This window comes from Protopterus annectens, chromosome 3.part0 (genome assembly GCF_019279795.1).
Source record: "Protopterus annectens isolate FY-2018-M chromosome 3.part0, PAN1.0, whole genome shotgun sequence".
NCBI classification, from domain to species: domain Eukaryota; kingdom Metazoa; phylum Chordata; order Ceratodontiformes; family Protopteridae; genus Protopterus; species Protopterus annectens.
The window spans coordinates 452,989,999-453,005,670 of record NC_056731.1 but is presented as its reverse complement, the minus strand read 5'-3'; the positions used below and the strand labels follow the sequence as shown (position 1 = coordinate 453,005,670).

Sequence of the window (15,672 nt, the reverse complement as noted above, 5' to 3'; positions counted from 1 at the left end):
ATTGAGGCTCTTTGATTACTGAGCCAGTGCATGAGCGTCACAGATATTTTGGATTTTTTACCTGACTTCTGTAGTTAGACTGGAGTGTCTGTACTGCAAAGAGTTTCTGCATATCTGTCAAAATTTAAATAAGTTAACTGACTCAACTGAACGTGTCTGAAGTATTTCCTAATAATAACAAAACCCTGTAGTTTTCCACATACCTCTTTAGCCTTGATTTCCAAGCATTGTAAGATATTTGTTCTCAAAGTCCTGCACATTTTCTTATCAGTATTTTTGACTGAAGGTTATTGTCACTGATATTTACTGAAACTGAATGCAAACTGTGAAATCCAGCTTTAATATGGATGCATTTCTAGACTTTTGCAAAGAGAATACTGTATTATTGTACATAATAATATCTGATCTAATACTCATAAGCTACAATATCAAGAATTTAATTTATTTGACCTGCAGCAGTTTGGCTTTGTGAAGGGTAGATCCTGTCAACCTGAGTCTGGTAAACTTCATTGAAAGAGTTACAAGTGGTTATGTGGTGGCTAGCTGATACAGTGGTACATACAGCATACCTTGAACTGGCTAAGACCCTCAAAACCATTTCCCATGCTGGCATCATGCAGAGGCTAAATACTTTAAAATTAAACCTTTATATAGGAAGACGGATAACAAACTGTCTGAAAGACAGATCCTATACATTGTGAATTGCAGGAGCCTTATTGGAATGTGTGAAAGTGACCAGTGATGGCCCACAGGGTGTGGTGCTGGGACTTGACCTTTATGATCTTTGTTTCTCAGATCTCTAAGCAAAGAGTCAAGACCTCTGGTTAACAAATTTTCCAGGTTTCTGTGAATTGGGGGTTCTTAAGTTGTCTGCCACACAAAAACCCTCCAGAATGAACTTGCCTTGGTAAACTTTTGGTGTACTAAAAATGGACTGAAGCTAAATGCTAAAAGTGTAGTGCCATTACTTTTGACAGTCAACTCCACCCCCATCATACTGTATAGACAGCATACCATGCAAAATGAAAATATAGTTAGGGACCTTGGAACTTGGGTGATATTCCCTTCTTTTTTGACTGTCATGTGACAGTGGTTTTCAAGAAGTCCTTTCATTTAACATAGCTAATTGCAAAAGGAATATATCTGAAGAAGCACTCACTCTGCATTGATTAGACCAATTACTGAGTACAATTTGCCCTTTAGAGTGTATCTTACTAATGCATCAAGTTAGACCCCCCCCAAAGGTTCACATCTAAAAAGATAACATGCCTAATGTCCTTGAGCAGCCAAGAGAGACCAGAAGCTCTATCCTGAGTGTCTTACAGGCTTTTGAGGGGATGTCTGTGTCTAGATTGCTGTGTCCTAAGAGACCTGGTTGTCTTGGACCTCCTGTATTTCTGCAAATCCAATGGTTTTGACAATAGTAGAACCAAGGACCTAAATCTTCACCAGGAGATAAAACATGGTGGGGAGACAAGTTTATAACTTAGCTCTTCATAATAAACTTCCCCTGTATGTTAAGTAGTGCAAGTCACTGTCTTCTAAGTCTAAACCCAGATGATTAGATGGGTATTCACTAAAATGTACTCCAGGGTTGACTAGTATGACCCTCCTGGAAAAAAGACATATGACCTGAAGGAGGCTGCTGGTAAGGTGTAAATGGTCATAAAAATAAATGGCATTGAATAGAGCATACCTCTCCCCAGGAATAGACTTAACCATCCACATAACACAAAGTTCATCCCTGTCCATATTCAGGTGCAGCTTGAATCTATGGATGGGAAACAGAACATTTAACCAGTACTGCCCCTGTACTAGTAATGGACAGAGGCGGCTCCTAAATGCTTTATCCTGTGCATGGGTTCCCTCATTATCTACTGTATGATCTCCGTTATTCTGATTAGGGGTAATATTAAATTATTCACCATAGGATGGGTAAGGCCAAGCTAACCCTAAATGGGATAGCTTTTTCTAGCACAAAAAGGGACATTGGCTAAGCTTATAATGGCCCCCAAGAGCAGTTGCCCTAGTACTTGCCTATGAACCTATGTAGTAGATTGTCCTTTGTTTGCCTGCTGTACACCAAAAATTCTTGCTAGGCTGTGTCCTGGCTGCTTTCCATATACCCACAGAATTGACCATCTTATCTTTGGGCTGGATTCCGTCTACACTTCTGTCCCAGCTGATGTTTTGTGTAGTTTTCAGATCTCCTCTTCCGTTTCCTAACCCAAATGGACTAAAAAATAAAATAGGATGAAACAGGTGGGGTTTGAATCCCACAACTGCCAAGTTGTGAAGAGATGTCCTAGATGACACCTGAGAGGTAGTCTGAGTCACATCACTGGTACCCAGCAGGTGAAAATAAAAGAAAGGAAGTACATGCAAGGCTAATTCAGTAATCAAGTTTGCAAAATGCAACTAGGCCGAAGAGCAGAATGTTATATTTTACATTTCAAAGTGCTACTTTGGCTATGACATGCACATTATCAGCATATTTTAAATTGGTGCCTGTTGGAGTGCTCTTATTTTCAAACAGTGACCAAAGAATCCTATTGGTCTTAGTAGGGGACTCTCGCTTTAGATTGTAACCTCTCCTTTGGTTTGGCAGCTAAGTGGTAATCAGTGACCGCCTTCAGGCTGAAGGGTGTTAACATTTTTTCTAAATTTGAGTAATTGTTTTGTCTGTTTGCAGTCATGTCTTCATGATTTTTTTGCATACTGTAAACAGGCTAATACAGATGGTATTCTTACTCAGACGTATTTGATGCCAGTCTGTGGCATAGTATGGCATTTTGTTGTTCGACCAGTCTGCATATGAGAAATTTTCAGCAGTTTGTGGAATAATCTGTGTGGTCTTGACATGACACTTGCTTTAATGTTTTTTGTCTAGTCAAGGAACTCTGCTCAAAGCAATGTGGACAAGCCATTTGTGATGCTTTTCAGTACACACAAAAGTGGAAGCATGCAAAGGCCACTAGGTGGGGGTGCATTTGGAGACTTGGGCATTCACTGGGGGCGAGGCCACCTTTTCAGGTTTCAGTCCCCATCATTTCTATGGAGACTTTGGCAGTCAGTCTAGCTTTGTGAGATTTCAGGAAATGTTTTGGGCCAGGAGTTCTGTATAGATTGATGTACAGCTCCACAGTCTTGTAGTACATGAATAAACAAGCAGGCAAGCATTCTGTTGCACCTCCTGTGCAAAATGACCACACATTTATGGGATATGGCCTTGGCTCTGAACCTTTTGCCATTAACAGTACAGCTTTCTAGGAAACTGAAATATCTTTGTAAATCATTTGTGTAGGGCATTTCTGGTAGAACACAAGAGGCAGCTGAATTTGGTGCCAATTTTCGTAACTGACATTCATGAGTGCTGTTGTTTTTTTATCTTGGGACAGTGCTTATCTTATGGATTTTTGGACAAACAGCCCAAAACTCTCTGGAAAGACTTCAGTCGTTAGTTCTTCTTTATACCTTTCTGCCCATTCCATTAGTGCAGAGAGTCTGGTTAAAGACAAGAAGTGAGAAAGGTTGTTTCTGTTGGCCGAGATGGCCTCTGCTCTCTCTTGTTAGAGTTGAGTGTGGTCTGGTACCACAGTTGTGCCCATTAGACAGGATCTCCTTTGCCAACAGCATTAGAAGGCCCTTCAGCCTACTGTTTGTGGCTTTCATCTGACAGTGGTTTCTGAACTTTAATTCCTGAGTAAATAAATTTCTTCTGCAGAGTTGGTATATGTTATTTAAGGGGCACAAGTCCTTCCTGTGGTCCTTCCTGTAGTTTGTTTATTTAGTGTGAGAACAGGAATTAATTCAGTGATATACTGACCTGATTTCTGTTCTGTCCTGTCTTGCACATTTTTTTCCTTGGACCTGTTGTTCCACCTTGACAGTGTGTTTGTTTTCCTTGGGAAACTTCTTTGGTTTGTAGGCTTTCAGTAAAGCTTTGTCTTAAAGATGTTTTTCCATCTCAGGCATTGGGTAAAAATCTCCTTCCTTTTTGGGTGTTAAATTTTATGTTGGAACAGCAGACTGGATCAATTTTTTTAACTTGTCTCCTTGAAGTTCATTGTGCTGAAAGTTGTGTTTGGCGACATTGCACCAGGATGATCTCTGAGCTACAAGATTCAGTGTACTTTACTTTTCTTCTATAGCTTTACATGCAGATAGGTCTGTCTCTGCTGTACAACAAAAAGATTCTATTACCTTCTGTTTTCATCATCCTCAACATTCTAGGGAGATACTCTTATATTGTTTGGTCTTGTAAAAACAACTGGAGCTGTATATTTTTTAGGAACCAAGGCTATTAGGAAGTCTTAGATTTTTGTCATACCAAGCACATAAAAAGTTTGCTGGGAAAACATACCATTTTCAGTTAGTTGGCAGGCTGCACAAGTTGTTTTTTTTTCTTGTGGGTATCCTTCAGGGTTCTATTAGTTGTATAGTGCAGTATTCCCCATAGTGGTAAGTTATGAATTCAGGTCTGACTCTGCAGTATTAGGTTCCTGTTTCTTTTCCCATGTTTGAGTGTTGGCTGGTAGGGCTATGTTTTATTGATGGTTACATTTCCTAATTTGCTTTGTTTAGGTTTTTGGAATGGATTGTTTCCATGCCTGCTTTGTGAAGTGGTGCCACAGATTGTTTGATGGGTTGTTCAAGTGGAAGCTGCTGCCTTTTCCCCCCCTTTTTGGCATTTGTATAATGGTGACTCTTGTGCTTTATGAAACTGTCTGAGGCAGGTCTGGTGTGACATTTGTTCTGCTTTCAGTAGTTGCATACTGTCATTGCTTGGTACATAACCTTACAAAGCTTCTAGTAATCATCGAAGGAGGTATTTACTCTGTTCCTGCATAATGTGTGTTTGCAGTGGAGGTTGAGCTTTTAGCTGTGCAGTGTGTGTGGTATGTTGTCATGGGCAAATTTGGTATGCTTTTTGATTATCTTGTGAACACACAACTGGCAGCTGACTGGGAATTTGACTCTTGGTAGGGGAGAATCATATTGTGAAAATGTGGAGTTAGTTAGGCAGATTGGGGTTTGATTCTGACATCCAGTTATTGGCTAGACTTGCAATAGTCTGCAGACTGATAGCCTAGTATTTATCTATGGGATGGGATTGGCATTGGCATAATGGTTACATCGCTAACACAGAATACAAGGTTACATTCTCACATCTGAAGGAAATTGTCTGGGCTTAAAATGGCCCAGAAGGGCAACTAGCCTAGTACTTGCCCACGATCTTATAAGAGGTTGGATGGTAAATGTTTTTTAACACCCTATTAATGGAAGACACTAATATCAACTCAGGCCTCATCAGACCCATCACAGAGTATAATGCCACCTTCGGTATGTACCTGACCAGACACATGCAGCAACTGGAATGTCTACAAAGGCTGCTTAGAAAAAGAATACAAAAGTGCAAACTCAATGTCCTATGCTAATCGCTTGAAAGCCCTGACTCTTTACTCGGTGTCATACAGACTTCTGAGAGGTGATCTTTCCCCTGGCTACACGGCATCCCTTGATCTTGTTAAAATGAACCTTTTGCACATCCTCAAAACAAACCGTGTCAGAACTACTAGATTAAATTTTGCTTGCAACATAAATAGGACATGTTGGAGAGACAGATATGTTTCTCAGAGAATTCCCATTCTCTGGAACAGGCTTCTCATCCATGTGAAGCAGAGTTCCTCCTTAACTGTATTTAAGCATGAGTTAGACCAATGAATGGCTAATCAGAAATTCACTCCTGGTCTGGCGTCTGTGTCTGTGATGGAAAGAAGTAATTAGTAAATCATCCATTATATAAAGCAAATTTATGGGCCTTATTTGGGTTGCACAGCTAGGCTTATAAGGGCCCTAGTGGTCATTTGCCAAGTATACACCTGTTAACCTATGGATAGGACTGGTAAACTCCTATGTTAAGACTGCAAGAAAAAATTTGGTCTAAAACATCTGTTCTTGTGGAGGGTCTGACAGAGTTGTACTTTCTACTGAGTGTATATTAGATCCTTAGTACAGGGAAATCTGGTAAAACACTAACATTACTAGAGTATGTTCTTTTTTGCAACATTTTTATTTAGTTGTGTGTTACCTGATAAATCCACTAGGCACAAGTGGAAAAGGAGATGAGCTAAAAAAATGTGTGGTGTATGTTAGTCTGAGGCCACGTGGAAGACAGGCCATCTTTGTTTGTTGGCTGGAGAGACAGAACTGGGTGGAATTCCACACCCCCAAGAAAAAAAAGTTTTCCTGGAAGAACAAAACTGATTGTACTACGTGTAGCTACATTCTACCTGCTGTCATACCACTTGCATCTAGCCATCCACTCTTTTAATGTTTGACTGTGAGCACACTGGAATTCACATGTGCAATCTCTAAATACATGAAATTTGATGTGGTGTGACTTGGAGGTAGTATACATAAATATTAGGGTGTGGGGACAGAGCCCCTCATATTGCATTTCATAGGGTCTGCTTTGCTGTATAGCAGATGCTTAAATAAGCAATTGGTATTGAGCATGTGAAACCTGATTGATGTAGCAGAAATAGATTTCTTTTTTTCTACCTTGTAGAATTTTCAATTTTTTAAATTTTTTATTTTTATTTATTTTTTTAGGACTGCGGTGGTGGTGCTACAGTAGCGTTGCCGCCTCACAGTAAGATGTTGTCCTGTTCGATTCTCAGCTAGAGCGTCTTCTGTGTGAAGACATGCATGAATCGGCGTACCTTCATTGAAGGTTGTGCGTCAGGGCCGGCAACTCGGCACGTGAAAATCTACTGCCAATCATTAGTGGACCGGAGTTCCGCTGTGGCAACCCCTAACTGAGAAAAGCCAAATGACACAACAACAACATACTGTTTTAAGACCTTAATTCTCAAACCATGCATGAAGCAGTTGTGGCAATGAATAGGAAAAAAGCAGTTGCAAAGTTAGGTTTGGCATTGTATAAGGTGATAGAACGCAACACAGAGAAGGGGAGGATGGCATAGGCAGCATATTCAGTAAGGGGAGGGATGGCATAGGCAGCATATTCAGTAAGTGGCATTTTAATAGTGTTTTCATTATTTGGGGCAGGATATATTGCATCGGGTATCTTATTAGTCCATTTAAACTGTAAATACTTGGGTTGTGTATAGACTTCAGACACATTGTCTTTTGTCTTTTGTGTATAGTGATGGCAGAACATGACAGAATGGAGTGCAACTGGTCTGGAAAGAATCCAATGTGATCTGTTTCCATCTGGCATAGCACGTGACCAACTTACACTGTCTTGCAACCAGTTTCACTGCAGCACACCAGAATGTCTCACCCCTTCATTCATCAGTATGGTAAGAACAGCCAACTTTATTTATTTATTTTTATTTTTATTTTTTATTTTTTTTTATTTTATTTTATTTTATCATTTGTTGACCGGGAAAGTCCGACTAGGTTCCACAGAGCCTGTTTTCAGCGGAGGCCCGGGGAGAAATGCTCCAGATGCATGTCTTTGGAGTCTTTATAGTATGTTTGGTGTCATAGCTGAAGCAAATGATCATCTGATTGGCCTCCTGTTATTTATATATTCAGGAAATAGCACAATGTGTAATTCACTATAACATTTTGATGTTTTTACTAATATTTCACAAATTTCTTTAACATAGGGCACATTAAGAAAATGTGTTATACTGCCATGACCGTCCTTTTAAGAAGACCGTGGTTTCAGACATCTTCTGTGCAAGCACCTCGTACCATGACAATTCTGAGACAGTATGTACAACGACTTGCAATTCCAAGCAGTTTATTCAATACTCCACATAATGGTATTATCAGGCAAGCACTCCCAAATCAGCTAGGCAGATTTATATTTCCAAGTGCTCCTATCCGAGTGTACCATTTAGGAAACAGAGACCAGCTGCAAGCCTTAGGAGGCTGTGTACACCTTCATGATGAGTCTGGAAACAGTTTTAGACAGGAAAGCTCACCCACAGCAGTAATGAATGAAAACAGATTTATGGAAGAGTTGAGCAAGTGCACATCTGTCAGGCAGGTCTTTAAGCTTTTGAACTCTCTGATATTAATGTCTGATACAATGGCAGCTGCAGCTTTGCTAAGGGTCTCTGAAGTAGAACAGGATGAGCATGGTCTTAAAAGTCCACAGGCAGTACTGGAGGATGATGTCTTTAAAGCCCTTTGCTTCCAGTTTGAACAAGATTCTCACAGGCTGAGTGATACTGGCTTGGTAACTGCTATGTTTGCTTTTGTGCAACTCTACTTGGATCCCTGGAGTACATTAATGGTCCGTTTGGTCTCAGAAGGTCAGGAACGTCTGGATAGAAAGCAGTTGACCGTCAAGAACTTGTGTTTACTTGGAGAAGTCATGCTGGCTTTGGAAGGCCCAGGCTGTGTTATGCTAAAGCAGGTAATGGAGCAGGTTCAGCAGCACACCATGAAGGCATGGACTCCGGAGGAGATGGGAGCAGTATACAACTTGTTGCAGTCTGGTGCTGGAGAAGGAGGGCAGTATCAAGAGCTGCTTAATAGAATGAATGACCATGCTGTCTCCATGGCTTCCAGACTGGATCCAAAACTGATCAGTCAGCTTCTCTTTGCCTTGGTTGTACTGGACCAAACCCAGGCAATTCCTTTAGTTATAAGCCTCTGTAAACATTCTGTCAGACATGTTCCCTATTTTTCAGATGATGAACTGGTGCGAGTATTAACTGCTTTAATGCATTTTGGGCACAGTGATAAATATTTCACAGAAGCGCTTGAGAGACATGTCCCTAAAAAAGTTTTCACCATGCACCCAGAAGCAGTAAGTAAGGTTATGCAATACTGCAGTCGGAGGCTGATACTGTCTGTACCCATTTTTGACACTGTGGCAGAAAGCTTTGTGTACAATGCCGACAGATTTACCACAAGTCAGATTGCCAGGCAAATAATGCCATTTGGGAAACTTAACTATGTGTCGCCAAATTCTGGACCTCTCTTCAGAAAGCTTGAGAGCATATTGAGGAATCGTTTCTCACAGTTCCAACCTCGTACTTTGCTCAGTTTGCTTCACGCATGTACACTGATTGAACGATTTCCTGTCAACTTTGTAGCTAAAGTTTTCAGCCCCTATTTTCTCCAACAGCTTGAAGGTGAGTCGTTTGTTTAAAAAGCCATTATTTTTGTAAAGTTCTTAAAGATAACCTAGTTCAGTTTTCATTTTGAAGTACTCATTTTATCTAGTATTTATTGATAGTTATGTATTTTAGGGTGTGGTCTCAGATCTGTTACTGTGATATTATGTTCGGGTAATTGGAATTCAAGTCCTGTAGTGAAACAGAAAACTTAATAGTCTGTTTTATTACTGAATCAATTTAGTGCACACTCTACAAAGTTAAGGCATGACTTACTTAATTTCTATTGTTTTTGGTCTTGTGTTTCACAGCTCACCAAGTCTGTGTATTCTGGGTATTGTAATCTATATTTTGTTCCACATTGTCATAATCCAGATAAGATAGTTTCAAATGGTTCCTGTGAATGTGTAAACAGTATTGCCTATTTCCTAATTTCCTTGTTGTTTTCTGTCATTTCACTTCCACTTACCCTGCTGTGATTCATCATTCCATACTAACTGCAGACTCTCATACATTGTTTTTTCCTATCACTTTTTTAACTAGTTTTACTGCATGCTAATTATAGTCCTCACTGTAGAACTGATATGTTTAGTAAATACTATTCTTTCTGTGACCTGGTTTAGCTTGAGAATGAACTGCAGTCAGAAGGTGCCTTTCCCATTTTGCAGTTTTGCATTACTGTATTATTCAGTACTGTATCAGGTAATTTATTGCTTGCAGGTGCTGTGCTGTTGTAAATACATGTATGATCTTTTGCAAAGGACTAAAACTTATGGATTGGGATTTTTAAAATAATTTTTGTAATGATAAAATCATTGCCATCATTTTACACACAGTAAGTGAAAGCAAAATGGTGATTTTAATGACAGTGCAAGAAAGAAAAAAAAAACGTCATTTTTTTACCCTTCTTCCCCCAATTCCATACATCCACTGGACTTGTCCAAAGGATTCTTGACCTTCAGGTAGTCAGCCTGTCTGTGCTGTCAGGACTGGGAATGAGGCAAGAGCCTGTGATCCATTTGCTCCTGCCGAGTCAGCCCAACTGTCCCCCCCCCCCTCTGACAAATGTCTGGTGGTAGGAAACAGGCCATCTTCAGGTCCAGTGGAGCAGCCTACCTCGTCTTCCCCTTTAGGACTCCAACCTTAATGGTAGCCCTCTGAGCTCCATTAGCATTGTAAAGCCTGTGGCAGTATGTATGCTACCACACATGATTTTAGAGTCTGTCTTTTATTTTAAGAACCTTACGTTAAACATGATCTGTGATGCATACAACTAAGAGGTTAATTGCTATAATTGTAGCTGGATTAAATTTGTTTTCCTTCTTCCATACGATTGCAGTTGATGCTTTAGACATCTGCATGCAGTTTGATTGTAGTGTTCTTGAACTCTGCACAGTAAATGTTTTTATGAGCTTCATTGTATCCTGTGTGATACAGATTAGTATGGGTAGAATGGAAACACTTTTGAAAGTTACTTCAGTACAAGTAAGACTTGGTGAACTGCTTACATACTGTGTAAGCTATTGTATATTGAATATAAATGTATTATTATTCAAACTGATGGTTTAATAATAAAAATAGTTTTTACTGTATACTCAACACACTGTTCCATACAGTTAACTGTCTCTTTTAAAGTGATTTGTTATCATAGTTGTGGGGGGGGGGGGGGTACATTAAAATAATGCAGCACTGAAAAATAATACTATTCACCAAGAAATGACAGACTGTAACAGCAGTAGTCTGGAATGCCTGACATTATTATAAAATGTTAAGAGATGATTTTTATTTCAGTGTTGTGGGTATCACATTTTACTGTTCTTTCTTAGTGAACTTTATTAAGCATATTTTTCAAACAGAACAGACTTAAAGAGGGATGAAAAGAGACTTAAAGACACACAAGAGTCCAAAAGGTATATACATACACAGGATTTGATGTATTACTGAATTCCTCAAGGGTGTGTAAGCTGGGTATTACCCAACCAGAAAAGCAGCTTAAAAGTGCACAAAATGTCCACAGTTTAAAGGTTCAGTTTTTATATATGTAAAATCAGTAATCAAAACAACAGTTTGCTAAAAGCTGACAGTTTCAGATTTTATTTGATTTCGAAAACTTCCATTTGGGAATATTCCGTAAAGGACTACCATTCTATAAATAGGTTATTTTAAAAAAAATCTTTCCTGCCTTTGTAGGGTCCTTATAGGGTAATAGGCTTGTTGGTGCTTCTCATCTCATAAAGTTTAAGCTTTGCGCTGCTGGGCAGTGCTATTTTGAACCCCCTTGTCACCCCTGTTTCTTTGTGTGGCTGTAGCATATACCAGCTTGGTTTTGTAACCTGGGAGTTCTGGTTTGCTTCTGTGAATATTTTTTTTTATTCTTTTTGTATGTGTGTGTTTTCCTCCCAACAAGGCTTCCTTTCAAATATTCTTGAATATAAAGCTCATCATTTTAATGAGGCCTTGGAATCTGAACCTGAAATAATGTCAGTCCTCAGAATGATAAATTTCAAGCAGATCTTTTAGATATAGGATTCCAGTGGTTGTGAATTCGCCTAGACTGCTATAATGATGTTGCATCATAGTGCCAAACATTACTGATGTACTGTGTGTGGTACACGCATAGGACAGTCTGGGCCAGGTAATAGTTATACTTTACAATATGCATTCATTGTGCATTGCAATATGAATAATTTTATTTTGAACACTTGTAATATGGATCATATTTTGGAGTTAACATGGAGGTGCCACAGTTAAAAGCATCCACTGGTGATAGCTATGCTGAGATAAGTGCAGGGTTTTACATTGCTGTTTGTGTACTCAGATATTGTAGGGCACTTGAAAGTTGGTGATGCTTGTGTGTGTGCTCTCAGCCATGTGAAAATTGTCAAAAATAATGACCTTCTCACCTTTTGGTAAAGTAAATCAGATGTATCAATTTCAAAACACAAGTTTAATACTAACTATTTTAGGAGAAAACAGAATGTGATATTCTTTTTTATCAAAATAATTGTGAAAAGTCATATGTTTTGTTATTCAGGTGTTGTAATAAGTGTCCTAAAATGAATGGTGCTTGCAGTCTTTACCTTTGTATTATAATGCACACACAAGTGGGTCAGGGCTTACTTAGATTTCATAGTACCTCGGTCATGTATGGTTCTGGTGTAGGGAGTATGTGTAAAGCCTTTATTGGAAATATTCACCTCTGCTACATAACTTTCAGACAACAAAGATGTATAAATTAACTGTTAGTGTTCCCTGCATCTCTTGCAGTGTTTGCAAACTCCTTTCAAGACTACTTTCAGCACATCATTGAAAAGAATTTGGAGTGGTTTGGTTGTACATCATACTCAAGTAGTAGGAAAATGAGGCCTCCTAGAAGTAGAGGCAGCTGTGTACTCACAAGGGAATGATCAGTTGCAAAGAAGAAGCTCTAGGGAAAAGCACTGTAACATTTAAGAAGCTGTGATGCATTGTGTGTCAGAAAAATGTGCAAAAGATCTTTCGTCTTACTATCAGCTCGAATTAGTGTGCAAAAAAAAAGACTGACATAAATGAAAATGTACTTTTACAACTCTATATTGCTGATAGTGAACTGTTAACACCAGTATTATCAACAGAAGGTATGTAATGGGACTGATATAGACTGATGCTACAGGAAGTTAACTATCCTCCAATTACTGTTTCTACCTCATGAACGTTGTTTGTGAATTAGTTGCTTAGTCTGGTATAAGTGCTACCCACACTGAGCAATTAGTGAGTCATTGCTTAATTATAATAAAGGCAGATAACGCTATATGGCTACATCTGGACGACATCAGACTGCAGTGCTAATAGACCTAATGAAAACGTTAAAAGTCATGCTTCTGTCAATTCATAGATATTTGTTCTGTCAGGAGAAACTACTTCCGTGTTTCACGAGTTTCAGTGTTAAACTACATTCCAGCAAGCATGAGTTTTGTTTGAGGAATGCTAACAGTGGTGAGAGTGCTCTGCATTAAATCTGTGTCTGTTTACATAAAAGGTGTAAGTATTTCACAAGTAGTTTGTTTTGTTCATCATGGACAAGTAAACAATTTCTGCAATTTAAGAGGTAGAAGATATCCAGCATGCATACAGTGTAACCAGGAAAACCTGTTTCTGGGGGGCAGAGTCTGAAATTAGTAGTTACAATAATTTTCTATAGACTTTGCAATAGACTGTGCGATTAAAAACAGAAAAGCTTCCAGTGTGAAACACTGTCATTAAATTTACAACTATTTTTATAGTGATAGTGAAAAAGTCCCTCTAAAATGTCGTTATTCTATTTACACATAGTGAAGCTGTCATTGAATAGGGTGCTTTAGTTTGTCCTTCAGGAAAGTAAATGAAAGACAGCCCACTGCTGTTTGAGTATTAATTTGTTAGAGATACACTTCATTATAGGTTCATAGATTCATAGGTTCATAGATTAGTACTAGGCTAACTGCCCTTGTGAGCCATTTTAAGCCTAGCCAATTATCCCTTGTGAGACTCAAACCCTGCACCTTGTGTTTGTAAGGCAAACACCTTAACCATTAGGCCACCCTCTTTAACTCATTAACACTGCAGGACCACTGAATATCTGGGAGCTGTCAGCTGCTCTGTATGGTGAAAGGGTGTGCAGTCTTTGATTATATGATAGAAAGTGCTAAGAGAAGCATTGTGCATGACTTTCATTAATCTGAACACTTCTGAGTGTTATGTGATAAGCAACCCACTTAAAAAATTACTTTTGTTTCAGTATCAGTGAACACATATTTGGCATGTTAACGAAAGTACTGGCTAAGTGTATTAATTGTCAATCATATAGCACAGGGGGTTCCTTTAATAATAACTATGACTTAGGGTATGACTTTTATTTGTCCCAAAGGGTTAGGAGATGGCATTTAGCACTTCTGTGATAAATGTATTCTTATCAAGTTCTTTCAGACTGTTGCCTATCAGCAGTAGGCTGTTTGTTTATTAAATGTTTACTAAGTGGTTTATATGTTTTCTGTGTGTATATTAACATAATAAGTTTGACCTTGAAATATCTTTATGTTCTGTGTGCCCCCCCATGACTGCCAACTGTCAAGCTTCCCCTTATCAGACATGGCCTATGTGTTCTGTGGCACAGGGAATGCATCCACTGTCTGGTGACAGCTGTTCAGGGAGGACACTCATTCAGTCAGCCATGAAGTGTAATCCATTTCACCTCGGACACAGCAGTTCATGCTCCATAGGCATGCATGATTATACATACCCTTACTGAAGGCTGCCACCAGCCAGTGGCATAGCGAGCCTAACAACCCCCCATGCCACACATTTACTTTGCTGCCCCTCTTCCAAGGGTTTGTGACAGTGGGTGGCTGGCTGCACTGGTAGCAGGATACTCCTGTCCTCCCCGCCAGCTCCTTCAGTTGCCTGATTTCCTAATTGAACTTGGGCTGGTAAGGGTGTTATCCCTCTACATTCCCTGAGCTTGTCTTATCTCAAAATAACTTGACCTAATTGTCATTTTGTAATTTCTGTAGTTCCTAGTCAACACCTTTTGAGCTACAGTAAAACTTTCAAAAAGGTTCTTATTTGTATGCTACAAGTGAGTTTTATGCACTTGTCTTTGTACTTGTGACTTCATGAAGCTGCATTTGAAATGCATGTTTTTTATTCAAAATACTTTGCTAGTATAGAACTGGTGGTTGTATCTGCATTGTTTTGGCACAGAAAGAGGAAAGTGTGTATCCTGTGTTCCAGGGTTTACAGTTTGGGCTCATGTTTTTCTTGGTTTCTTGAGTGTTTTACATTGATGGCATTTTCAGCCAGTCTTTTGTAGCTGACTTGCAAAGAACATTAAGTAAAATATTTTAATTCCATTTTGTATCATAAAGGTTTTCAGTTCCTTTCATGTGAATTGTGGAATATTGCTATTAATAATTTGCTAGGGTAAGCCATTATACAACCCTTTTTATTTTTCAGATATTCTCCTTGGTAAAGGTATTGTCTTTTCAGGTACTGCAGCTGTACAGACTACTTCATGCCATTTTGAGTATTTATCATCTGCAGTTAATAACATACTCTAGCCCCTGAAAAGCTCTGCGGTACGATTACATTGCTTTGACATAGTTTGCAAATTCCCAAAAATAGAGAGATTCTGATTTCTCCTGCTTTTCTTATGATGTTCATGGCAGTCCACCAACATCATTGTGAAGCTTTGTTCCATATTATATGGATGTACCACCTTGGAATGGGGAACCAGAGGCTACAGTTTCTGCAGACACTCCCATTTCATGTTGTGAATATGGTCAACGGCAATAACCATTTGAAATTTCAGGACTCGACAAGTCCTGAAATGCAGAGACTGAATGACAGAAAATCCAGGCTTATTTAAGAGATTGCAAGCTGGTGTATAAGGTAGGGGGATTCGGGAGGTGGAGGGTGTGGAGAGGTTTGCCCGGTGCATAAAAGGAAGTTTAAAGGAGAAGAGTGATGTCCAGTATTCACTCTTTGCATGTATTTTTGGTCTTTTTTTTTTTTTTTTCTGTTTTGGGACTTGGCATTCAAAGTCCTGACATTT

At 39.1% G+C, this 15,672-nt stretch overlaps 1 protein-coding gene across 2 annotated transcripts in view; it reads left to right on the top strand.

The window, feature by feature from the left end:
* Positions 1 to 15,672, top strand: part of FASTKD3 (FAST kinase domains 3) — a 692,256-nt gene that overhangs the window by 50,513 nt on the left and 626,071 nt on the right. For both annotated transcript variants that reach the window (XM_044064876.1, XM_044064877.1), the window contains 2 exons: positions 7,173 to 7,328; positions 7,641 to 9,122. In XM_044064876.1, coding sequence (XP_043920811.1) covers positions 7,301 to 7,328; positions 7,641 to 9,122 — 1,510 coding nt within the window. In that variant the 5' untranslated portion in view covers positions 7,173 to 7,300. The remainder of the gene's footprint in view (positions 1 to 7,172; positions 7,329 to 7,640; positions 9,123 to 15,672) is intronic.